A 23,376-nucleotide genomic window follows, 5' to 3' on the forward strand; every position below is an offset into this window, starting at 1 on the left:
GTTACCTCTCTACCTCCCGTCCCACACGCCGGCTCGCCATTTCCAGGAACAATCGTGGATCAGGCCCCTGGAAATCCACTTCGCCTAGGGGATTCTTTGGTGTTCCACGGCGGTCCGCGCGCAGACCGCCTTGCTATTCGAAACAGGTCATCCATCTCCCTCCCTCACCCCTTCGCATACGTTTTGTCTTGTTGGGTCTGGAAAAGTTTGGACTTGATGGAGATACCCTGGGAAGACTGATATGATTGTGATGTCGTTTTGATCTTGCTTTATTTCGTTGACATGCTTTTCCTTGATTGTGGCATGACATGAGCGTAGCGTTTCTCTCTTGCATTGCGTATAGCTGTCATTGCCTTTTTTTCTTTTCCCATTTTCTCTTTGCTCTTCTTGGTCTTCTTCCAAAGAGACCCTCTCTTTCATGTCTACTTATTCGCTTCTACTACTGTTTCAATCTTTCGTGACGCACGATTTATGATAATGAGCTTGGAAAAGAATGCAACAAAAGAAATGAAGTATCAGCAATTGAGCGATTGAACAATGCGTCAGTCCGCACAGGTTCCACAATGTGAGAAGCAGCATGCAATTATTAGGTTGATTTGATTCAATTTATGCTGTCGTGTACCATCGTAACATCATCCACAGCAAGCCAATGCTGGGCTTCTCTATACTGAAGCGCACCTTTTTACCCCTCCTGCTTTTGTTTTATCTTCGTTCCCCATCATACAGCAACTTGCACGCGCTTATGTCTTGACATCAGGCTCGTCACGGCCGATGAACTCCTTGAACTTGAGCAGGTCCGTGGCCATCTTGATCTCGGGCTTGAGGAAGTCCTGAGCGTCCTGGTCGTAGGTGGCGGGGTCGCTGCTGTGCTGCTCGAGGTACAGGCGGATGGTGGCGCCGGAGGAGCCGGTTCCGGAGAGACGGACAATGATGCGGCTGCCCGAGGAGAAGGTGGCGTACAGACCCTGGTTGGAGGAGACGGAGCCGTCGAGGTCGGTGTAGGAGAAGTTGCCGGCGCCAGTGACGGTGCGGTCTGTACATATTAGCTGCGTGCTCTGGACATCATGTAGGGACTGATACATACCTCCGACCTTGCTGCCGATGAAGTTGGGGTCGGCAACGAGGTCCTTCAGGACACCGACAACCTTGTTGGCGCCCTCGCTGTCGACATCCTCGTAGTCGTAACGGGTGAAGAAGGTGCGGCCGTACTCGGTCCAGAAGTCCTGCTGGATCTTCTTGATGGAGGGGGTAACATCGGGGTTCTGGGCGCCGATACCGGCAATGATGTTCAACCAGGCGACAACGGCCCAGAGACCGTCCTTCTCGCGGATGTGGTTGCTACCAGTACCGAAAGACTCCTCACCGCAGATGGACAGCTTGTCGGCGTCGAAGAGGGCGCAGAAGAACTTCCAGCCGGTGGGGACCTCGTAGCAGTTGAGGCCCTGCTTCTTGGCGACCAGGTCGACGGCGCCGGAGGTGGGCATGGAACGGGCGAGGCCGAAGACGCCGTTCTTCTTGAAGTAGGGAATCAGCTGGGCGTGGTGGGCGATGATGGCCAGGGAGTCACCAGGGGAGACGAAGGCGTTGGCGCCGTAGATCATGTTGCGGTCACCATCGCCGTCAGAGGCAGCACCGAAGGGGATATTGTTCTTGTCGACGACCTCGACCAGGGAGTGGGCGTAGGTCAGGTTGGGGTCGGGGTGGCCCCCGTTGAAGTCGGGGCTGGGGACACAGTTCTGAGTGGCGCCCTTAAGGCCAAGTTCCTTCTCGAAGATGGCGGTACCGTAGGGGCCAGTGACACCGTGCAGACCGTCGAACAGGACCTTGAAGTCGGGGTGGGTCTGGAAGAAGTTGCGGATGAGGTTGAAGTCGAAGATGTCCTTGAGCATCTCGACGTAGTCGGTGGTGCTATCAACGATCTCGACCTCGAGGGAACCGTAGGTCTTGGTGCCAATGGTGGCGATGTCGACATCGGGGATGGAGGCGATCTTGTAGGAAGTGAGGGTCTTGGACGCCTCGTAGATCTTGTTGGTGACGGACTCGGGGGCAGGGCCACCGTTGGCAAGGTTGTACTTGATGCCGAAGTCGTTCTTGGGACCTGTTGGAGCTATCTTAGTTTGTGGCAGATGGATTGAAGGGGAGTGTGCTCTTACCGCCGGGGTTGTGGCTGGCCGTCAGGAGGATACCACCGGTGGCCTTGCGCTTGCGGATGACATGGCTGGCGGCGGGGGTGGACAGAATACCGTTCTGGCCGATAAGGAGCTTCTTGACACCGTAGGCGGCGCCAATCTTGGCAATCAATTGGACGACCTCGGGGTTCCAGAAGCGACCGTCACCACCGATGACGAGGAAAGAGCCTGCGAAGGCGGTCTGTCAGTTTCGGGAGTCGTCACGACGCGTGGGAGTTTGTTTACCCTCAACACCCTCAGGGATGGAAAGCAGAATGCTCGTGACGAAAGCCTCGCTGTAGTGAGGCTGCTGGAAAACAGTGACCTTCTTGCGAAGACCAGAACTATGGCATTGTCAGCGGTGCGTCTCGATCGAGGATGCAGCGTGCGAGGTGGGAGCTATGGCGGGGTAGCAAAAGTTGGGGTGATTGGCGTTGGGAATAACGTCAGAGGGGAACTTTTCTTGCTTGGGATACGTACGTTCCGGGCTTCTGGTCCTGGAAGGGCTTGAACTCGACAGTCTGAACGTCCATGATGATATGCAATGCCACTTAACGATGGTGCTGGAGGAGGACGAGATGAAGGAGGAAAAGGAGGTTGTTGAGGTTTGGGTTGTCTTTGTAGGTAGGTATGGGTTGAGCGTAGGTACGGCAACTCGAATTGACTGGGCCAGACCAGAGCTGACCAGGGGGCCATGGCTGGTCCAGGTGAATGAGGGGCGCTGGCCTGGGAAGCTTGCTGCGGTGAGGCAGGTGAGTGGCAGCAACAGTGAATCGATAGTGCGATACGATAGGCCAGGATCGATTTTGCTGGATAGTGGGGGTTCACGACTGTTGCTTGGCCAGTGATATCATTCTCAGCGTCGACGTGGGCGGGGTCGCTTCCAGCAAAGGAGGGGCAGCTCTGCTGAGAGGCCCCTCACCCCGCCAGGGGCATCGCATACCGCCTCAGCGCAGGGAATGCTGGCGAATCAATGCGGGGCTGGGGAGCTCGTGTTAACGCACTGTTTGGTGCAGTCTCAATCTGGCTGGCGATACAGTATTCATCCAGTTGGCTTACTGTCACTCGAACTTCTGGTGTTGGTTCATCATCTACTTGCATTCAAGGGGCCACCTCGATTGATCCTATTCAACTTTGATACTCATTCACCAAATAGGTGCATCGTCTACAGCAGGTTGTCCGCCCAAGCCTCGTCCTCGTCCGTCTCGGTCAACGGTGTCTCCTGGGCGCTGCCGTCCCCCCGTCTCCATGTCAATCCAAAAATGGCCTCCCTGTAGTACTTGGCTTCGGCAATGCTCTCGAGGATGTCCTCCTTGGCCTGGTGCAGCCCCTGCTTGACAGGCACGTTGTCCAACACTTGCGTCGGGGCCCACCGTTTCGCCGCCTCCTTGATGGAACTGACGTCCAAGATGCGGTAGTGAAGGTGGTCCATGACCTTCCGGTACGGCTCCTTGACCAGGAATGACCGGTCAGCATGCACGCTGTTGCCGGCTAGTAGCGCCGTCCGCTTCTCCGGGACGTGCCGCTTGACGTACGCCAGAAGCTCGTCCGCCGCTTGCTCCGGCGTCGTTGTCGACTTGATGACCGCCGCGGTCAGGCCGCTGTTTCCGTGCGTCTTTGTGCACCAGTCGTCCATCTGTGCCATGCGTTCCTCTGACTGGTGGACCACGCAGCCCCAGCCCTCAGAGTCAACGACTTCTAGGTTGCCAGTTGTGATGATGCAGAAGATCTCAATGATTTCCTCCTTGTCCGGGTCCAGGCCGGTCATCTTGGAGATGTGTTAGCCGGGTTCTGTTTCTTCAGACTGGTCAGACTCACCTCACAGTCGATCCAGACAAGAGGACCGTCCGATGCGGACTGCATCTTGGGTGCGAGCGCTTTGGGTCTGAGAAAGTCCATGGTGGTTGCTGCTGACTGATTCTCTCATGTAAGATTCCTGGCTTCCGGTTGTTCGCGTGACTTAGACGGCCTGAAGGTATTCGCGAAATCTCTTTCTGCAGTAGATAGGCAAGGTAGGCTCGGCCGAGAAGCACTAGGTAAGGTATAGAAAGGACTGCAGCAGGTGGGGTCGAACCGGGACAGCTCCAAACGGTCAAGTGTGGCTGCCCGCATCGTTACATCACTACAGTGGCGCACGAGGCATCTGGCGATCGGGTGGCAGCACTTTTCCACTGAAAGTGACACTTTCATGCCAGGCCAGGTCTTCCCGACTCACCGCCAGAGCCAGAGGGGGAAGCTGCCACCCCGCCATCTCAAACGCGGAGCGTAGCTTCTTGTTGCGCTTTCTTAGATAAGATAACGATAGATAAGATAAGCCCGGCCCGGATACCGGATACCGGGCACTTCAAATGCGAGACCGTTGATTGGCCAGACGCCGCAGATCGCCCCGCTTGGCAATGCGATCCTACAGCTGTAAACCGTCATTGCTCTTTCCCTTCTTCACTCATCCATGCTTATCTGCCTTACCTATCGTGACCGTGTTGGACCTTCCTCGTTTCCTCGACATCAGAGACTACACCGTCCAGCACCAGCTACATAAACCAGAGATTGAATCAGCACCCGTGAAGTCACAAGGTCAAGGGGCCAAGCTCCTCCAGAACCAGTGTCCGTCGAGCTACTTGGCGTCCTTCGACAAAGAATCCAAAATGTCATCCATCAAGAAGTCGGGCTCGCCCGTTACAGTGCCCGCAGAACCCACGATTGTGCCGCCAGAGAAACCTCCAATGTCCGATTCGCCACCGCGCATCCTCATCATCGGCGCCGGCTCAAGAGGCCAGGCATATGCCACCGCAACAGAGACATCCAGCAACGGTGTTGTGGCCGCCGTTGCTGAGCCCATCGCCTATAAGCGCCAAACGTTCGGCCGGAGATATATCTGGGGCTCTAGTCCTCCACAAGAAGGCCAACAGTTCGCGGACTGGACCGAATTCGTATCATACGAGACGAACCGCCGTGAGAGAGAAGCCGCCGGCGAGACGGTACCACCTGGGGTCGACGCCATCTTCATTTGTGTCCTGGATGAGATGCACCGCGACGTCGTGGTTGGAGTTGCTCCGCTTGGCCTGCACGTGATGTGCGAGAAGCCTCTAGCAACGTCTCTGGAAGACTGTCTCGACATGTACACGGCGCTGAAACCTCCTGCTGGCCAGGAACCCAAAAATGTCTTCTCCATCGGCCATGTCCTCCGCTACAGCCCGCACAACATACTGCTTCGCAAGTTGCTGCTGGAAGAACGTGTCATTGGCGACATTCTTAACATCGTCCACACAGAACCGGTGGGCTGGTGGCACTTTACCCATTCCTACGTCCGCGGCAACTGGCGGAACGAGAAAACAACTGCCCCAAGTTTGCTAACCAAAAGCTGTCACGATATTGATCTCCTCCTATGGCTTCTCAGTGCCCCGATAAAAGCCGGACAGGCGACACCTCATCTTCCGTCCACCGTATCTTCAAACGGCTCGCTTCAGCTTTTCAGAAAGAGCCGTAAACCTGCAGCAGCAGGAAACGCAACCAATTGTCTGTCCTGCCCGTTAGGTGACAACGGATGCAAGTACTCGGCGAAGAATATCTACCTTGGTCCAGACCTCAAAGGTTTGGCATCGGGGAACACTGACTGGCCCGTCAGCATTGTGCTCCCCGAAATCGAGGACTTCGGGACCGCTTCCGAGCGAAACAAGGTGCTGGCTTCGAAGCTTGCGGAAGACTATGACGATTCGACCCCGAAAGAAGTTGTCTCGTCGCGGAACTGGTTTGGCCGATGTGTGTTTGATGCAGACAACAACGTTTGCGATGAACAGACGGTGACCATGAGCTGGGACGACGTTGCAGCCGAATCTGAAGCGCCTAAGCTCTCCAAGTCAGCTACACTCCATATGGTTGCGCACACAAAGAAAATCTGCGAGAGATATACGCACGTTTATGGCGTCGATGGCGAGATTTACGCCGATTCCCGCACCATCACCATCGAAGACTTCAACACTGGTACCACTCAGACCTATCACCCGACGATTGAGGACGCTGGCCACGGTGGCGGTGACAAGGGACTTGCGCGCCAGTTCATTCTGGCTGTTGACCGCGTGAAGAACCACGGTTGGACCGCCGAAAGAGCGCAGAATGAGTATATCGGGTGCACCCTGGAAGAAGTAATCCGGTCGCACGCCATGGTTTTCGCGGCAGAAGAGGCTAGGACGGGCAAGAAAGTCGTTGACTGGGAGCCTTGGTGGGCAAGTAAGGTTGCCAACACGGGCAACGCTTGAATCAGCTTGCTCTCGGGGAAGACTTCCGTTGTCGTTCTCGGCCAACATCACCGCCTCTGGCCGATGTGTTGAATACCCAGGACGCCAGGACAGAGGCACGACCATGTAGGAATTGCTCCCGAAGTTGTGCAAAATCAAAGACTGCTATCATGCCGCCGTGTCGGGGACACGTCGCCGACGGTTTCTCCCCGACATGAGTCTCTCGAGCATCAAACTAGCTCTGCGTTGCCAAAGAACGGTGTGAAGGAACGCGTGTGCGCCCCTGCTCTATCGATATTTCATGTGCAGACGTTGGTTTGCCACCAAAGTCATCTCATCTTGCGTCTCATATAGTATGGAATGAGAGTTTATGGCCTGTCTGTCCCAACCGCGGCGAGCTCTGTGGCAGTCGTTGGGGTGAATGGTCAGCTGAATATTGCACTGTTGCTGTTGCGGCGTAACCGCTGAGGGGCAGGCCAGACAACGTTGACAACTCGCAAGATCGTCCTCATTGCGCGATCTCATCTTCTGACGATTTCAAGACCTCGAAGACACCCAGTTTTCTAAACCCTCCCCGGCGGTCTCGTCCGCGCCAGACTTTATGTCCAGACAATATCATCAGATATGGCGGGCTCTTCATCCAGTCGCATCTTGAGCCCAGAAGCTTGAGCACTGGCGCTTATTTATCGATCCTCGGACAGCGTTCAGAGGCAGCACGATTCGATTTTGGCGCGCCTGCTCCCCGTCAAGGTTATGAGCTGGATATTGATGTCCATCTCCGCGATGATCACTGGCAACGGCCGTCCCCGCCGGTCTCTCTCCCCGTCATTGGCAGCAAAGCGATTCTGCCGGGGAGGTTGCCGGCACAGGACATGTCGAATAAATACGGAGCACTCGTTTTCGGGAAAATTGCTTTTGTGTCGTTGAGGCCAAAGGTTGGCGGTTCTGAGAGGCAATGTCTCGAGCCGTTGCAGGCCGTGGTTTGGAACAGTTCCAGAATCTGTCGGCCCTTCCCCGAAGTTCGGATCAGATTGTGCCAAACTGGACCACAATATCTGACAGCCAGGCATATGTCATCTAATTCTCGATTGTTTTCATCGTCAGATCACAGATAAAGTGTAGTTGAATGCGGAATTTCTTTCACGCAATCCAAAAATCCGTCGAAAGCCGCACCATCTTGGCTCGAAAACAATACGATGTGTGCACAGCATCCATAACACCGCAGGCCATAGTGCCGGTTTGTTAGATGAGCTCCGACGGAGCCAGCCGCCGGTGACATGAGTCGCTCGACTCGGTCCCAACGACGCGACTCCTCGCGAACTCCGGTCTGACGGGTTCATCGGGGAGCGCGTATCCACTGCCAAGCTGAAGCAATATGAACCCCAAAGTCTATTCCCCCATATGCTGAAGACTCCCCGACTCAAACAACGAGAAGTGCCGCTTGCTAGCTTCCCCGAAGCTCAATTACATAGTGCCGCCCAAGCGCCAAGCGACAGCTCCAGAAACCATGACCCGTTTCACAGGAGCTCCCCCTCACCATTGGTGAAGCCATCCCTGCCGCGGCCTGCACGTCGAATCCCAATTCCCAAAACGCCAGAAAAATGTTGAGATAGCGGCGGCACCTTGCCGCGGGGTAGTCAGCCACTGAGCTAACGGCTCCTCAGTTTTGTGCGCCGCGGTACTGCAAGGCTCGGGGTCTGATTCCTTCTGCACATTGAAAGTGCGCTGGGCGGCAGAGTGGCGTCAGCACTTGGACGAGACGAACCTTGTCCTCTCCCAGCCTCCGTCTCGACTTCAACCAGTTGAGCTGAGCCAAGCACGAGACATGCGGCCATCTCCAAAACTTCTGCGGCAAACAAGACGCGCAGGATGCAGCTATTCGTCTTGTGTCAGCTGAGAGGACAACAATGAAGACACACATTGGATCTAAAGCAGTGCCAGCTGGCTAGGGAGGAGCGAAGACACACCGCACCGCGTCGGCGAGTGCCCCCGAGGTCCCGTGCGCCGCAAAAGGCAACGGCCGTAGCATATGCACAACCTGCAGCTGCCTTCATAAAAGACCCCTCCGTCCCATCCCACCTTCTTCCAATCGCAACTCAAAGAAACCGAGGACGGCATTGATTAGTCTTCTCTCGCTGAACATATCAGACGATTCTCCGTCTCCGAACCAACCGAGGAAGCTTTCAATCTCGAAGAATAAGAACCCCTTAGACGCGCACGTCACTTTCACTCCGTCCACTCGCAACCCACGCTTCTCCCCGTCAGACCTGTCACCGAACCTTGCGCCCTCCCTGCGTCCTAGCTCCGAACACTAGCTTCGAGTCTTGGCACCTTCACCAGAAGAGCACAAGCACTGCCGCCGCAACCATGTCGTCTTCCGGAGCCCCTCCCGCACCGTCCGCCGACGAGCTGCCGTTCGGCCCGGTCTCTCGCCACATCACAACCCACAACGAGCAAGGCCGCGCCGTCTTCTCGGATGCCTTCCCGGTCCACGTCACCCCGGACCCGCTGCCCAACATGTACTTCCACACCTGCTTCACCACCCCGGGCCAACCAATCAACATGGACGGCGAGCAAGACCTGACGGCCTACTCGGCCAACCACCCGCGCATGCCCACGCTCCACCTCCCCTCGGGCAGCGTCCTGCGCGTCGTCGACTTCGGCCCGCACACGGGGCCTATGATGCACCGCACCGAGTCGCTCGACTACGGCATCGTGCTCAAGGGCGAGGTCGAGTGCCACCTCGACGACGGGGCGATGCGCACGCTGAAGGAGGGCGAGATCATGATCCAGAGGGGGACGATGCACGGCTGGAAGAACGCGACGGATCAGTGGGCAAGAGTCATCTTCTGCCTGCAGCCTGCGAAGCCGGTCGAGGTCAATGGCGAGGAGATGAAGGATGATATTCCGTTTATGAAGGTCAGCCCGGAGAGGCAGGCGGATTATGAGAAGTTTATGGCGGAGCAGGCTGCCAAGAAACAGTGAGGCGATTGCATCTGGATGGGGTGGATGAAAAGATGGTGGCTTTTGTGCCTACGCATGACTATAAGAGTATGAATATAAAGCATCAAGACAACTGAGCTGTCGAGACAATGCGGGATCAACTGTGGGAGACTCACATGAAATTTCCGTAAGTCACCTGATGATGATCTGCCCAACAGTGCTCAATTGCACAGATGGACAGAGACTCGTATGTATGTATATATAAGAACCCAATGCCAATGAGAACTCATCGACCAACAGAATCAGATCTTCCTAAATGTCCTTTTCTCAACACATGAAATTTACGAGCCTAGCTGTGTACCCCTGAGCTCCATTTGTCAGTGTAAGAAGCCGACCATCGCAGTATCCTAGAGTTCATCTTCGTCGATCACTGCCCATCCCTCATAGATGATGTGACTGTATATTCGGTGAAACGATCCCCGCGCACGTCTAATTAGGGTGTTGGCTCTCGAATTTGGGAACTAGAACGTATGTACAAGCGCAATGGGTTGTTCTTCAATGTAAGCAAGGGTCGTTTACCAACGATTTTTGGCCCCCTTTCTTTGAGGAAGTTAGAGGCCGGGATTATATAGGCACACAGACCTTGTCAGAAGCGGCGATTGTTCATATATCTGAGTCGGTTATTGTAGTCTGACTGAAGTAGAGAAATCAAATACGGACCCTGGTAGCTGCGTTGTGCTTGAATATCAACCTCTTGATCCTCATTAAGCATCGGTAACCAAGGCGAACTATGACTACCAAAAGACGTCACAATCTACTACCCCAACTGTCACAGACGCAAACAGACGTCCACCATCGTCTACTTTGGTATATTCTTGTCAGATACAGTCTATTCAATGCGGTCTGCGGTGCTTGCTTGCCTGGTGTCATCCGGACAGGATGCCTAGAGTAAACCATGTCCCGTCTGTAGTGATAGCATAAAGAGGTTCCTAGTGTTCTCCAGAATACCCACGGGTGCACAATTTGCATGCGTGTCACGAAAATTGAACCGGCCGCTGGTTTAAGTTTCAGTCGTTGGTCTGTTGATGCGTCGACGCGTTGCTGGCCCTAGCAACTGAGCTGTCAACCGGGGAGACAGCGATTCCTGAGATCTCGAACTTGAAATGGTGAAAAACCCCTCTCAGTACGCGAGTATATATTTACACAGTGGGCTGGGCGATTTGGACTTGAACAACAATAAGTCAGACAAGTCCGGCAGTCATCTCTCTCGGTAGCAAAACACAGAGGCTTCTGTGACCAACGACCGTGTCTAGCCTTGAGCCTCATAAGCAAGGCCATTTCTGGGTTTGCGAGGCACTCGGTCTTTTCCGTCGCCGCCAGTTACCGTGCTTTCACCAATTATTTGAAGGCGTATTCTTATCGAATGTACTGTCTTCTCAATACAGCTCTTCTCTAGTATGAGTCCTAAATCTAGAACAAACGCCTCACTCGGTAGCGATCTGACTTGCCAAGCAACTGCAACTCAGAAGAGAATTCGAGGGACGAGCTCATTCGCTTGACTAGATCCAACATTTCTGTGTCGTCGGAGATTACTTATACCCTTACACTCGATACCGAACTACGGGAGCACGCGACGGTGTTCACATGACGTACCTGTGGGACTCGCGAAATTCCACGATACTTTGAGTCCGTTTAAACATGTCGTCTTTTGGTGTCACTGGATCTCCAGAGAATTCAAATTGGTCGTGGTTCGCAACCTGCTGACTACGGCGCCGACCCGAAGACCAGTAACTATTACGTCTTAGCTGCCTCCTAGGAGTGAACGCCGCACCTATCCGTCTCTCGCCGTCCTTTAGTGCATATACTTATTTATTCGGTGTTGTGATCAGTCATTCTGTGAACATTATCTTTGATACCCACAGATACAAACAGGAATATTTATCTATCCTTTTAGACCTTCTACATCATCACTAATAGACACATCTCAGCACTAAAACAAACGTCAGACTACAGCTTATGTTGGAATTTTGCTTTATTTGATTGTCTTTGGATTCTCTAGATCTTTACACGAATAGTTTAAATACACCTATAAAATCTTTTTGATATAAAGTAAAGCAGAATTTTGAGCTGTGGCACTATATAAAGTCAATACCAGACAAGTTGCGTGTAGCTTGTGTTAAAGCTTGCATGTGGTCTCCCTAAATAAGTTTAGGGCTAACGACTTCAATATTCACTAGATGGAGCGTGCGACCTACTTATAAAGTAGCTGAGTAGCAGATTCAAGGAGGTAATCGAACGTGAAGGTTGGTCAGTGTCCTATGTTCATGTCACTGGCTCACTTAGTACCTTTGGTCTTTGACTAATCTAAATGGAATGTCTTCCTGTCATAACCTGTAGCAATAGTACACATGTACGCCTTTTGCAGTCCGTCATTTTACGTTGTTGATTGGCTCACATAACATAGATCCAGTATCTTACATCCGCTACTATCTTGCAATGGCTCATGGAGTATCGCTCCGTGCTCTCTACCGCTCTGGTATCTGAACTTTCCTGGATTTGATTCCATACGACCAAGGAACACTCAAAGAAGCCTTGTCACATGCCATTTTGGTGTAGAATAATTCAATTGAAAGGTTTCACAAGAGTAGTTAAATAGGCTATAGCAAGCTGCAAAGCAAACGAACTGTATTGCTGTGTCAAAGCCTAGGTTGATCGAATCAATGAACTTAGAAGCTGATTCAGGGTTGAAGTCACCAACGCATGTCACCGGTGAACCACTGATTGATCGACTCAATTGGGTTGACCGAGCCGCGAATGTTGGCCTTAAGACTCTGGACAAGGTATCGGTTCGTAGATATGTAGGATGAACAAACCTTGGCACACGATTTGGTTAGCTGCTAGCGGGAGTTTTCTTCTGTTTCTTGCTGCATAGTGCGGCGAGATTCTCCACATGCCCCCTTTGCAGTCCCTCATCATCATTAGTTGAGGATACAGCTCCCGTATTCGATCACCAATCTCCTCCAGCCTTGGCTGTCTCACTACGGCGCATTTTAGTCTTACAGTTTTCTCTTTATCATGTCTCCATTGGGCCTTACTCTGAACCACGCTGCGAGAAACATTTACGATTGTTCTAGTGTTGGGGAGGCATGTCACCCGAGAACTCTTCACCATAGCGTTTGGAACTAATAATTTACGGACCCGCGTAGGATATCAAGATCGATGGACGATTACTGGAGAACTTGAGTTGCGTGCTGATTCAATTGATCCGAGCACACTCAGCACACGTATGAATGAATGGGACATTCGTGGCGCTGTGGCTTGCTCTTCTGTGGCGTCCACCAAGATCACCTCGCCGTGGATTTGTCCAAGAATGACGCAGTGCTCAAGATGGGAGCCACTTCAGCTAGCCACGATTCCCGGCGGCGACGTAAAATCAGCCGGCAAGAGGACTAGTATCTGACCACGGGCGGGGGCTCCTTGGTTGGGGCGCCTGTTGGGAAGAGGGGCAAGGAAAAAGCAAGGGTTAAAAATGACCGGACCACAGGGAAAAGAACCGGCTTGCAAAAGAAAGCCATCTGAATCAGATATCACATTGTGTGTTTACTCGATGTTGATTTATGAGACAATACAAGGCCGTCTGTTCACATTGTGCTACCGTCAGTGCTCATATCGTGGTAGTGGACAATGGCTAGACTGTATCCAGTACCACTGCCACTGTCTTGGGATAACGACCGCGGCCGATAGACCTGGCTGTCTTTCTTTCCATGCGCCTGTTGACCGAGTCCTTCCTTTTGGGTGTTTCAACCAGACAGCCGCCGTTGTTATCAGCGGCCGGAGCAATACGCGTACCTTGCTCAAAGGACGGTGGTTCTATGGTTGGTGGCACGGTCGCGACTTCGCGGCTAACGCCTAGGTGGCCGGCCCCTGGCAGCGCCTGCCAAGAGAAGAGGCAGATCCACGCTGGAGGTCCCGAAGCATGTCGGTGTCATGGTGATTCTAACATCTTGCCTAAGGATGGTGATCTCATGAAGAAGCAGGCGATGTTGGATGAAAAGACCAGGCCCTGGTGTCGTGGGCGAATGAGCGAGCTCCTCAAGTACTTAGTAAGGCACCTGCCTAAAGCACGGGGATAGAGTTATCGTCGGGCCGCCGCCCCCAGCGGCGCTTGATACGGAGTTTAGCCGAGTTCGCCCGAACGCGTCTGAGGTGGTGGTCTGATCACCTGATTTAGGGGGATACATCAGCAGCACAGCTGACGTGACGGACCGCAGCAGAGAGTCATCAGTCATCGCTCCAACAAGGTTCCCCTCCGAAAGCCCAGAAAGAAACAGCCCAAAGGTGACAGATCTCAACGCCGCCTTGCTTATTCTCGCAATATCTATCAGATCAACATTGTGCCCCCAGTGGGTGCGTCCCCGCCCGCAAGGCAAGGCAAGGCAAGGCAGCCCTCGTATCCACTACCCCGAGTACAACTGCGCTGTACCCCTGATCCACCCCGAGAAAGTGGGTCATCCACGGACCGTGAAGCAAAAAAAAAAAAAAAAATTGGACATGCCGTTCTCACTTCCGTCTTCATCTCATCTCAACAAACAACTCCCTCTCACAAACAGCAACCTCGTTGTCCAACGACCGCGGCCTCCGTCGTCAGTCGACACCTCGGTCGCACTCACTACAACGAGCGCCTTCTTCTTTCCCGTCGCTGACCACGACGGCCACGGCCACGCGCACAACTACACGCAGCTCCTGCTGCCCACGCAAACCGCGACCTTCACCCAGCCGCCGCAACCGCAACCGCAACCGCCACCGCCACCACAGCAGCAGCAACAGCAGCAGCAACAGCAGCAGGAGCAGAAGCCCAGCATGCCTCGACGCGCTGCTCCGGAACCCAAGCCGCGCAAGCCGCAGTACTCCCCTGAGAAGCGCGCGCGCATCGCCGTCCTCTCGGAGCTGGGCATGTCGCTCAAGGAGATCTCCGTCAAGGAGGACGTCCCCGTGTCCTCCATCAAGGGCATCGTCACGCGCTACCGCCTCCAGCAGGCCGGCCGTGACCGCCCCCGCCCCGGACGCCCGCGCATCCTCTCCGACCGCGACGTCAAGACCGTCCTGCGCGTCCTCAAGGAGAAGCCCGACATCTCGTACGCCGAGCTGAAGCGCGACGCCAACCTCACCTGCGCCACCAAGACCCTCGTGCGCTATCTGCAGATGGAGGGCATCAAGCCCAACAAGCCGCCCCCGGGCGACTCCGAGGAGGAGGCCTCGAGGATGCGCGTGCTGGCTGAGCCTGAGCCTGCCGACGAGGAGTGAATGGCCCACGAGAGAGTCAGTTCTTCACGAAGCAAGCCGAGTCTGAGGATGAGTCGTCGTGCAAGCGATGAGATTCATCGGGCTTGGGCTTGGGATTATGAGTGGCAACTTCTTATGAGACGGACGACTTGTAAGCGACGCTTGCGGGAGAGTCACACGTGCATGAGCTGATGAGTATGACAGAATGAATATGATTACCGAAAGGCGAGGAGCAGGGAGTTGGGCGTTACCGCCACCATGCCGGGGGTTCACCCCAGGCGATTGAGTTTTGAGGAGCAGCATCATTAGCGAGAGCGCAGCCGCGAACAGGACCGGCAGACGGTGTACAGAACGTCAGCTTCAATTGCTTCAATTCCAACAACCCTTCGACTTTCCTGCGCATGCGCGATGAGGCGCATGCTGAGTAGATCCCGCATGAGCGGCTCTGCGCTGGTCAGAGGAGGGGCTCTCATAACCATCTGACGTCAACTCATCTGATGGACAATGGTCTTGGGAGGATGTGTATCGAATAGACGAACCAAAAGACAGAATTATGGCTACAAATCAACCAAGTATTAAGAGATTCATCAAAAAGAAAGAACCCCGCTCACTCACCTAGTTATTCGTGTCCTTCGGTCCCATTACCTTGTCGACATGAGCCAGGTAGGTCATGCCGCCTTTCTCCTGAGAGCGATCCTTGGGCAACATACCTTGAATCTTAGCCCTCACTCTCCACATCCCCCAATCCACATCAACGACCCTGCGATCAATAAACACCAACCGGCCGCCCTCCCTCACAGCCCCGCAAAACACCTTGACCCAGTTGACCTCCCCGTCAACCTCCCACTCGTCCACCTCCCAGTCACACATCTGCCAGCCCGGCGGCCGCACATACTTACCGCCGCTCCGTAGGCCCGCGATGACCAGGTCCTGCAGCCGCAGACAGCGGCTCATCTCCGCCGCGCCGCGCCGGATGCCGTCGTCCTCCGGCTTGCCACGGGAGCCGCGGTACCCGCGCCCGTACGACCGCAGGTCGAGGAACACCGTCTCCAGCTGCGGCATGACGCTCCAGTCCACCTGCAGCATGCTCGCGCCGGCCTCCACGAAGAACCGCATCCCGAAGCCGATCTTGGGCTCGGGGTTGCGCCGCAGGCGGAGGCGGAACCAGGGGTCTTTGGGCACGCTGTGGAACATCAGGTGGCGCGGCAGCTCGCACATCTGCATTTCTGCTGTCGGTGCTGGAGGGTGGTCGAGCTTGTCTTGTTGTTCTACGGGGTCATACTCACCAAAGACCAGGCCGCCGTGTGCCATGTACTTACCTATATCATCGTCGGGCGCTCGTGGGAAGATTTGGTGATAACATTGAAGTCGGGTTCGCTCCAGGTCTTTCAGAGCCCAGTCCATGGCCGCAGGAAAACGTGACTTGAGTTCTTCGATGGTTCGACATGGGATATTATTTTTCAGAGGGAACGAGACGTGGTCCCCCTCGCGATGCACGTTACCAGACACGAAAGTCCCTTGACCGCCATTAACTCCCCGGGTGTAGACTTCGGTCCTCTGTAGATCATACGCGGCGTTCACTGGGTCGTTTCCGTGAGAACAGACGCCCCATTCTGGGACAAATAGAGCAAAGACACAGGGGCTGCTGGTCGAGAGAAGTTCTATCAAGACGTTGTGCTGGAGTTCGACTGGGAGGTTAGTTAGTCGGTCAATGACAGAAGGGCCAGGAAAGCCGGCCATGGTCGATATTTGCTTCTGTCGGCAGGTGCTCAACCATAACGAGGCTGAGGCTAAATGTCGAGGCTGATTTAGTGAGGTAATCCAAGGCCTCTTATACCCCAGATACTAAATTCTCCTTGATTCTTGTCACAGCGTGGTCGATCACGGCCTGGCCCGCTTCTTTGTTCTCTATGCCACCACAATGCCCAGTTCTTCAGCCTGAGAACAATGCCATTGAAACTCGGGCCTTGACCCTCGAGACCTGTAGGCCTGGACCTGATCAAAGCCTCGAGCAGTGCGGGCCAACCAACTTGTTCTTGCCTCTGCTCCTGAACACGCAGTCAGCGGTGATTGGCTCATAGAGCTTCCACGCGTCTGCAAGTTTCGCCCCAGCCAACAGTCTCGGGTAAAGGGCTCATGGAATTCGTACTCGTATGCCAAGACTCAAATACTCAGCTGGTCAAGCATGCCCCCCGTCAATGTGCTCCTAAAGCTATCGTCTAGAGCTGCAGAATCCCGAAGGCTTGACAAGCCTCGTCGTCGGAATATAGTCAGCTGCTACTCTGGTGCCTTTATCTCCAACCTATCCGGGAGTTAGAACGACAGAACAATCGACGATGACGTTGACCAGAGCTGAAAGCTGGTGTTGTCTCATTGATCAGTATCAGACACCCGAACCCGGGGTCCTTGCTCGTACTGCCTGCCTATGGGATGGGCTCAAGGATGGCATCTCTTTCTCTCTGCAATAACTCCAGCCACATTTATGTGGTGCTGGATGTAGACCTTGGTGATCAGCACTGTTAAAAGACCCCTTATCGCCAGCTGCCTGAGAGTAGGTAAACATTGATGATGCCGTCTTACACTCGAAACAGGCTACGAAACTGGACGGCATTCAATACTATTATACTTGCAATACTATTATGCTTGAATGCTTACAGCGCGGTATAAAAACCGATCTTTTACTAGATTGAGATGGAGATTGCAGAAATGGGGCTTGTAGTTGTTCGCGTTCAACCGTCAAATATACAAGATCATGTTATACAGATCCACTCCCGCTACGCACGCCATGTCTGTTGTAATAAAAATTTCCTACTGAAGACCGATGTCACTGTCGCTACTACATGCTACGATTCGGAATACTCCTGGAGGTCTAACGTCTATAGACAGAGCCAACCTCATTAGGCATTCGGGCTACTTATTATAACCGTTCATGAAAATGTTCATTGCTGTCATACTCTTTTTCATCAAGAAGAAAATCTCTCCTCCCTTGTCAATGCTTAGACCGGAGAAGGTCCCGCCCTGAGTGCCACAAACCCTTCGCACCTCGGGCAATCTCGTAGCGTCCGTCATACAGAGGGTATACTACAACCGCGAAGAAAGCAAAGAACTGCCAGATGATAGCCACCGTCGTCCAGCTCTTGAAGAAAGTCTTCTCAAAGATGTAGTCGCGATACAGCGGCATCGGCCAGAGAATGAAGGTGACGAGGACGATGCCGACGAACATGTACCAGGCAATGCGGTACCACTTATACAGCAGCGTGATCGTGTCTTCGTCGAACGGATGACGAACGTCATCTAGATTGACCTCGCCATTCAGAATAGCATCCCTTGAAAATACCGCAGCTGGAGCCTTTTCGTTTCCAGCCGTGGCTGCCGTTCGTTCCGGGTCCGACGCCTTTTCGGGACTCAGCAAGGAGGGTGCGGGTCGTTGTGACTCGGAAGTCGATGAGTTGTTGCCATCGTCGGTGTCCTTCTCTGCTTCGGTACTTCGTTTCAGCTGGACTTCCTCCGCGATTTCTGTGAGCAGGAACCTCCTCCAATCGAACTTCTCAGGCTTGTACTGCGAAAGCAGAACCGAGTACAGAGCAGGCGAGAAGAAAGAAGCAGTTGCCCCATACAAGGCAGGCAAGCTTCCCTCTGTTGTCTTCATATTGATCTCGCCGTAGATTACGTGGGCTGTTCCAAGCCAGATGCCCAGTCCGGTGAGGAAACCTAGGATGGGGGAGACGATTGCTGCCAAGCGAGTCTGACCTGACCAGCACAGAGTCAGACCCAGTGGAATGATACCAGGACAGGACAAAATCGGGCGGAAATAGCCGATCCATGTCATGTCGGCGCCTCCGTAGTTCAGAGCTAGTGAGATGGCAGTAATGAAGACTGCGTGAAAGACGACGGACAAATGACTGACGTGCACCAGCTTCTTGTCTGAGGCTTTGGGGTTGATGTAAGTCTTGTACACGTCGAATGACAAGATGCTGCTGACTGCAATCATAGATGACGAGACGGTGCTCGTCAGTGCCATGAAGACCAAGACTAGGAAGGCGTCGATTCCCTGATCACCGATCAGTGCCTTCACGGTGTAAGGCATGACAAGTCCTGCGTTGACCTGCGCCAGTGTAAATTTTTGCGGATAGGCAGGCCAAATCGGCGTGTTGTGAAGCGCTCTTGCAGTGAGACCGATGACGGTTCCGAGACCCCATGGGATGCCAAAGATAGCTGCGGCCGCCAGGTTGTATCCAGGAACGGTGGCGTTTACTTCCGTTGCGAAAGACTTTTGCCAGAAGGCTGTGTCCTGTTGAAAGGGTCAGTCTCATAGTCATAGGGATACTAGAGTTGAAAATACGTACCATCACAACAAGAGCCAAGTTACCAAACTTCAGAATCAATCCCCAGATGATTGCATCTCGGGACTTCATCGTAAGCAAAGACCCCTTGTAGTTACCGTCGATCATGTTCTCCGAAGCCGTTGCTACAACTTTGTCGTAGAGACCTCCAAGGCCACCGACAGCATCGTGCGTGAGGACTTTGAGCGTGAAGTAGATGATGAGGACCAGAGCAATCAGCGTGTGCAGGTAGTCGGTAATGAAGGTGGCCTTGAGTCCGCCAACAGCAGTGTAAAGCACGACTACATCGCAACTCGTTAGTTTCAAGTTTCCATTAAATCTGCAGGTAATACCAACCTCCAAGTGGGATGAGAATTGTTGCAGCCACAAAGTGCATCCCGGAGATACCGTAAATAAGCTGTGAACCTGTGAGGATCATGCCTGCACAGCCAAAGACGTTGTTCGTGATATTGAGCACAATGAACACAATGTGCCCAATCCAGCCGTAGCGCATTCGAATGATTTCAAGTGACGTGTGGGCGTATGGAATCCGGATCTTTGCCAAGACGCCTAGAGCCGCCATCAGAGCGATCTGGAAGCAGAGACCTGTTGACCACCACTGATGACTGTTTTAGTGACCACTTCGAGAGAAGAGTGAGTTGAACGTACGAAGGGCACTGCAAGGCCAAATTTGTAACAGAAAGCCGCCGAGAAAACCGTTTCGTTAATCCACATCCACGAGGAAAAGACCGCCGACGCCGTCAATCCGGTTCCGACAGACCGGTTGGCCACCATGAACATCTCCGAAGTGCCCGAGTCTTCGGCCAGGTATGCCTTTTGGATCTTGACGGCTGCGAGAATGACACCGCAGAACCCGATGCCCAACCCGATCAGCATGCCATAGCCGGTCGACTGGGGGATCAGGGTCTCCCCTGACACGCCCAACTGAACCGACATTCTCAAAGCCCTGTCTTTTCTTGGTACGGAGAATAAAGAGGTGCGCCAAGGCAACTACAGGCAGAATGTTGGCTCGAGGACCCGTGGGCCATTCTTGGCCTCCTTGGCCCAGGAACACCCTCTCTTAAGAATGATCGTGGGTGCAAAGCTTGACTTTGACCCGAGATCGGTATCCCAGAGGCCCAGTTCTCGGTCACATCTTAGATGCCCCGCATTGCGTTATGTGAACTCAATCCATGTCGAGAGCTACCCTGATTATTCACTTGTATAGATTCAATTCCGGGTCCATACCACAGGAGCAAGTTGGGGGCTGTTGTGGCAGAAGTTGGTGGTATCGGAGGATTTCGTGAGTGGGGGTCGACGTCTCGGTAGATCGCAATCGGTTGCGTGCGATGGTGCAATATGTCGAAAGAGCCACCCATGCGTAATCCCGCCAAACCTATTGGATCTTTGTGGTTTCAAAACACGCGCGATCGGCAATCCTTCAAGACGAGATAACAGGATAAAGTTATGACGGTAAATCGCAAGACTCGAGCAACGGCGTCCTCGCGCGTCTGTTGAACGCAATTTTCTCCATTCAGAGAATCTAATAGCGCTTGGCTTGAAAACATATTCAACATGATCAACACGACGAACCCTTCTTTGAGCGAAAGCACACCCAAAGCCAAAAAGCAAATCATTCTCAATGCCTTTGTAATGAACACCCCCGGCCACTTGGCCCCGGGTCTGTGGAAGCACCCGCGGAACAAGACCGACCAATACAAGAAACTCTCATTCTGGACCGAGCTCGCACAGTTGCTAGACGACGCAGGCTTTCACGCCATGTTCATCGCCGACACCCTGGGCCCCTACGACGTGTACAAGGGTCCGGCGAACGTGGTCCCGGCCCTGGCCGCCGGTGCGCAGTTCCCCGTCAACGACCCACTCTACTTGGTTCCGGCCATGGCGGCGGCCACCAAGAACCTCATCTTTGGGGTTACCGCGAGTTTGACCTACGAGAAGCCTTATTCTCTGGCACGCAGGCTGTCGACGGTGGACCATCTGAGCGAAGGACGGCTGGCATGGAACATTGTCACTTCATATCTGGACAGCGCCGCGCGAAACCACGGCTTGCAAGAGCAAATCCCACACGATGAGCGTTATGCAATTGCCCATGAGTATCTGGAGGTGCTCTACAAGCTCTGGGAGGGCAGCTTCCGCGACGATGCAGTCTTGGCTGATCGCGAGAGCGGGACTTACATCGCCAGCGATGCGGTCAGTCAGATTCATCACAAGGGCAAGTACTTTGAGGTACCAGGACCGCATTTCGTCGAGCCGTCACCACAGCGCACGCCGTTTTTGTTCCAAGCTGGTGTCTCCGAAGCTGGAAATGGTTTCGGAGGCAAGCATGGTGAAGCTATCTTCATCGGCGGTCAAACTATAGAAGGCGTCCGGAAGACGGTGGACAATCTTCGGAAGATCGCAGCCGAGGAGGGGAGAGACCCCAATCACATCAAGATCATCTTGGGCATCAACGTTATCGTGGCAGCAACAGATGAAGAGGCCGAGGCAAAGAGAAACGACTACCTAAAGTACGCCGATACCGAAGGAGCCCTCGCGCTATTCGGCGGTTGGACGGGAGTCGACCTGTCCGGATACCCAGATGACGAGGACTTTCTCATGACCGACTCTCCTCGCATCCGGTCCATCGTTCGTCGCTGGTCAGATACCGTCCCTGGCACAGACAATCTCCCCTGGACCAAGAGGCGAATCGTCGAGTACCTCAGCATCGGCGGTATGGGCGCCAAAATTGTGGGCAGTCCGACGACGGCCGCTGACGAGTTGGAGCGATGGGTTCAAGGCGCCGATGTTGACGGCTTCAACCTGGCTCATGTTACAAACCCCGGTACTTTCGAGGATATCATCGAGCATTTGCTTCCTGAACTGCGCAAGCGCGGAATCTTCAGGTCTGAAGTCGAGAAGGAGGGAGCGACAGCAAGAGAAGTGTTCATTGGGTCAAGGAGGCTGCCTGAAGACCACCCAGGAAGCAAGTACAAATGGCAGGCTGGTGAGGATAGACCACCGTTTTTGGGGAAGCAAGACGAGAAATCAGGCCAACTTTAGTCTTTGAAGCGTCTCACGGATTCAACAGATATGCATCCTGTGGCCTTACACGTTACACATGGATTTCATGTACCCAGAAATAAACCCTTTCATTGGGAGAAGCTATTAACACCCTTCTATAATTCTTTCGTCAAGTTACCGAAAAAACCAATCCATTGAGGCTATCGCTCTGACTGCTGCCTACTTGGGTTTGTGTTCGCGGCTACGGACTCTTGCTGGCTGGGGTGATTATGCCCGTAACTTGAGGGTTCAATAGAATCTACAAAGTTGTGCCAGTAAGTCTGGCCCATCCCGTGTGAGCCGAATACTCGACAAGAAGTAGTCCACACAAACGACAATGAGCGCACTCTCTGGTTTCGACACCTCTAGCATCGCAAGTAACACCAAAAATGACTACATCCCATTCCACATGGTTTCATAGAACTTTCGCAGCGGCGCTGGCCCTTGTCGCATTGTCACGCACCAAGTCGAGACATCGCCTTATGGATATTCATGCTTCCCTATGAGATCTCGCGCGTCAACCTTGCTTCCATGAGGTTCTATCAAATGATTCAAGCTAGCCGAAAACATCGCACATTTTGAATCCGGGTCATTTCTCAACGTCCCTATGAAAGCTATAAATGTTGCAGGTTCTAGCATTATATCCATGGCGACGCAAATCGGTGCTCGGAACCGGCGAACACACTGGCTGCTTGGCGCATTTGAATACACTCGTGATCCGTATCGCGACAAGACGGTCACGAAATGGGCATCACCGCTCTTGTCTCAGACCACTGAAAGCTTCACTGGCGTCTTTCATTACCTATGATATCGTCAAGAATACCCACCAGGCATGAGTGGCCAGCCACAAGTCGGTCTTATCCGTGATTCACAAGCGTGGTGTTCTGGAAAGCGTTACAGGAAATAGCTGAGACAAATGCCCGAACAGATGCTCCATATCAGCGCCCCAATGCTTTGAAGAGAAGGCAAAGTAATTTGCATTCTTAAGCACGATTTACAGTCTGATTCCTATGCCATGCCGCCAAACAGTTTCTCAAATTACGCCCTATCTTCGGCTTAGACTCCCCACAAAAGAGACAGCTGCTCTGGTGTTTTGAATTCTCGGCCCAAAATCGCGAACACGAAGCGAAAAGCGTAAGATCATTTAGAGTCGTACGGGAAGGAGGCGTATGAGAAAACTGGAGATGCTACCATGCTATTAGCCGACTACTGTTCATTCTGTATGTCGGCTGTGAAGTGTTCTAGAAGAAACGATGACCGACTACGACAGCAATTAAACAATAAACCTCGGGCTATATTGACATCAAAACCTGGAATTTACTTGGCCGACGCAACTTCGCGCTCTGTGCAAGAACTCTGATTGAG

The 23,376-nt window shown here is 53.4% G+C and overlaps 8 protein-coding genes across 8 annotated transcripts; 4 read left to right on the forward strand and 4 right to left on the reverse strand.

The window, feature by feature from the left end:
• Positions 1-740: 740 nt before the first annotated feature.
• Positions 741-2,701, reverse strand: pgmA (Phosphoglucomutase; the record flags this gene model as incomplete). The annotated part of the gene is made up of 5 exons (XM_032036335.1): positions 741-1,033; positions 1,085-2,098; positions 2,154-2,357; positions 2,415-2,512; positions 2,649-2,701. The coding sequence occupies 5 exons, from the start codon at positions 2,699-2,701 to the stop codon at positions 741-743; spliced, it is 1,662 nt and encodes a 553-aa protein (XP_031884920.1).
• A 632-nt stretch (positions 2,702-3,333) lies between these two features.
• On the reverse strand, positions 3,334-4,067 carry CGGC5_v013578 (Oligoribonuclease; the record flags this gene model as incomplete). The annotated part of the gene is made up of 2 exons (XM_032036337.1): positions 3,334-3,936; positions 3,987-4,067. The coding sequence occupies 2 exons, from the start codon at positions 4,065-4,067 to the stop codon at positions 3,334-3,336; spliced, it is 684 nt and encodes a 227-aa protein (XP_031884714.1).
• A 746-nt stretch (positions 4,068-4,813) lies between these two features.
• Positions 4,814-6,424, forward strand: yjhC (putative oxidoreductase YjhC; the record flags this gene model as incomplete). The annotated part of the gene is made up of 1 exon (XM_032036338.1): positions 4,814-6,424. One exon carries the CDS (start codon positions 4,814-4,816, stop codon positions 6,422-6,424), a length of 1,611 nt encoding a protein of 536 aa, XP_031884715.1.
• Positions 6,425-8,770: 2,346 nt separating this feature from the next.
• CGGC5_v013580 (uncharacterized protein) lies at positions 8,771-9,388 on the forward strand (the record flags this gene model as incomplete). The annotated part of the gene is made up of 1 exon (XM_032036339.1): positions 8,771-9,388. The coding sequence occupies one exon, from the start codon at positions 8,771-8,773 to the stop codon at positions 9,386-9,388; it is 618 nt and encodes a 205-aa protein (XP_031884740.1).
• Positions 9,389-13,897: 4,509 nt separating this feature from the next.
• On the forward strand, positions 13,898-14,650 carry CGGC5_v013581 (uncharacterized protein; the record flags this gene model as incomplete). The annotated part of the gene is made up of 1 exon (XM_032036340.2): positions 13,898-14,650. The coding sequence occupies one exon, from the start codon at positions 13,898-13,900 to the stop codon at positions 14,648-14,650; it is 753 nt and encodes a 250-aa protein (XP_031884741.2).
• Positions 14,651-15,244: 594 nt separating this feature from the next.
• Positions 15,245-16,033, reverse strand: CGGC5_v013582 (uncharacterized protein; the record flags this gene model as incomplete). Its single annotated transcript, XM_032036341.2, has 1 exon — positions 15,245-16,033. One exon carries the CDS (start codon positions 16,031-16,033, stop codon positions 15,245-15,247), a length of 789 nt encoding a protein of 262 aa, XP_031884729.2.
• Positions 16,034-17,618: 1,585 nt separating this feature from the next.
• On the reverse strand, positions 17,619-19,908 carry DUR3 (Urea active transporter; the record flags this gene model as incomplete). Its single annotated transcript, XM_032036342.1, has 4 exons — positions 17,619-18,920; positions 18,976-19,253; positions 19,309-19,570; positions 19,621-19,908. The coding sequence occupies 4 exons, from the start codon at positions 19,906-19,908 to the stop codon at positions 17,619-17,621; spliced, it is 2,130 nt and encodes a 709-aa protein (XP_031884742.1).
• A 618-nt stretch (positions 19,909-20,526) lies between these two features.
• dmoA-2 (Dimethyl-sulfide monooxygenase) lies at positions 20,527-22,011 on the forward strand (the record flags this gene model as incomplete). The annotated part of the gene is made up of 1 exon (XM_032036343.1): positions 20,527-22,011. The coding sequence occupies one exon, from the start codon at positions 20,527-20,529 to the stop codon at positions 22,009-22,011; it is 1,485 nt and encodes a 494-aa protein (XP_031884743.1).
• Positions 22,012-23,376: the final 1,365 nt, after the last annotated feature.

Source organism: Colletotrichum fructicola (genome assembly GCF_000319635.2).
Source record: "Colletotrichum fructicola Nara gc5 chromosome Unknown KSG_Nara_v1_contig08, whole genome shotgun sequence".
Classification (NCBI taxonomy): Eukaryota; Fungi; Ascomycota; class Sordariomycetes; order Glomerellales; family Glomerellaceae; genus Colletotrichum; species Colletotrichum fructicola.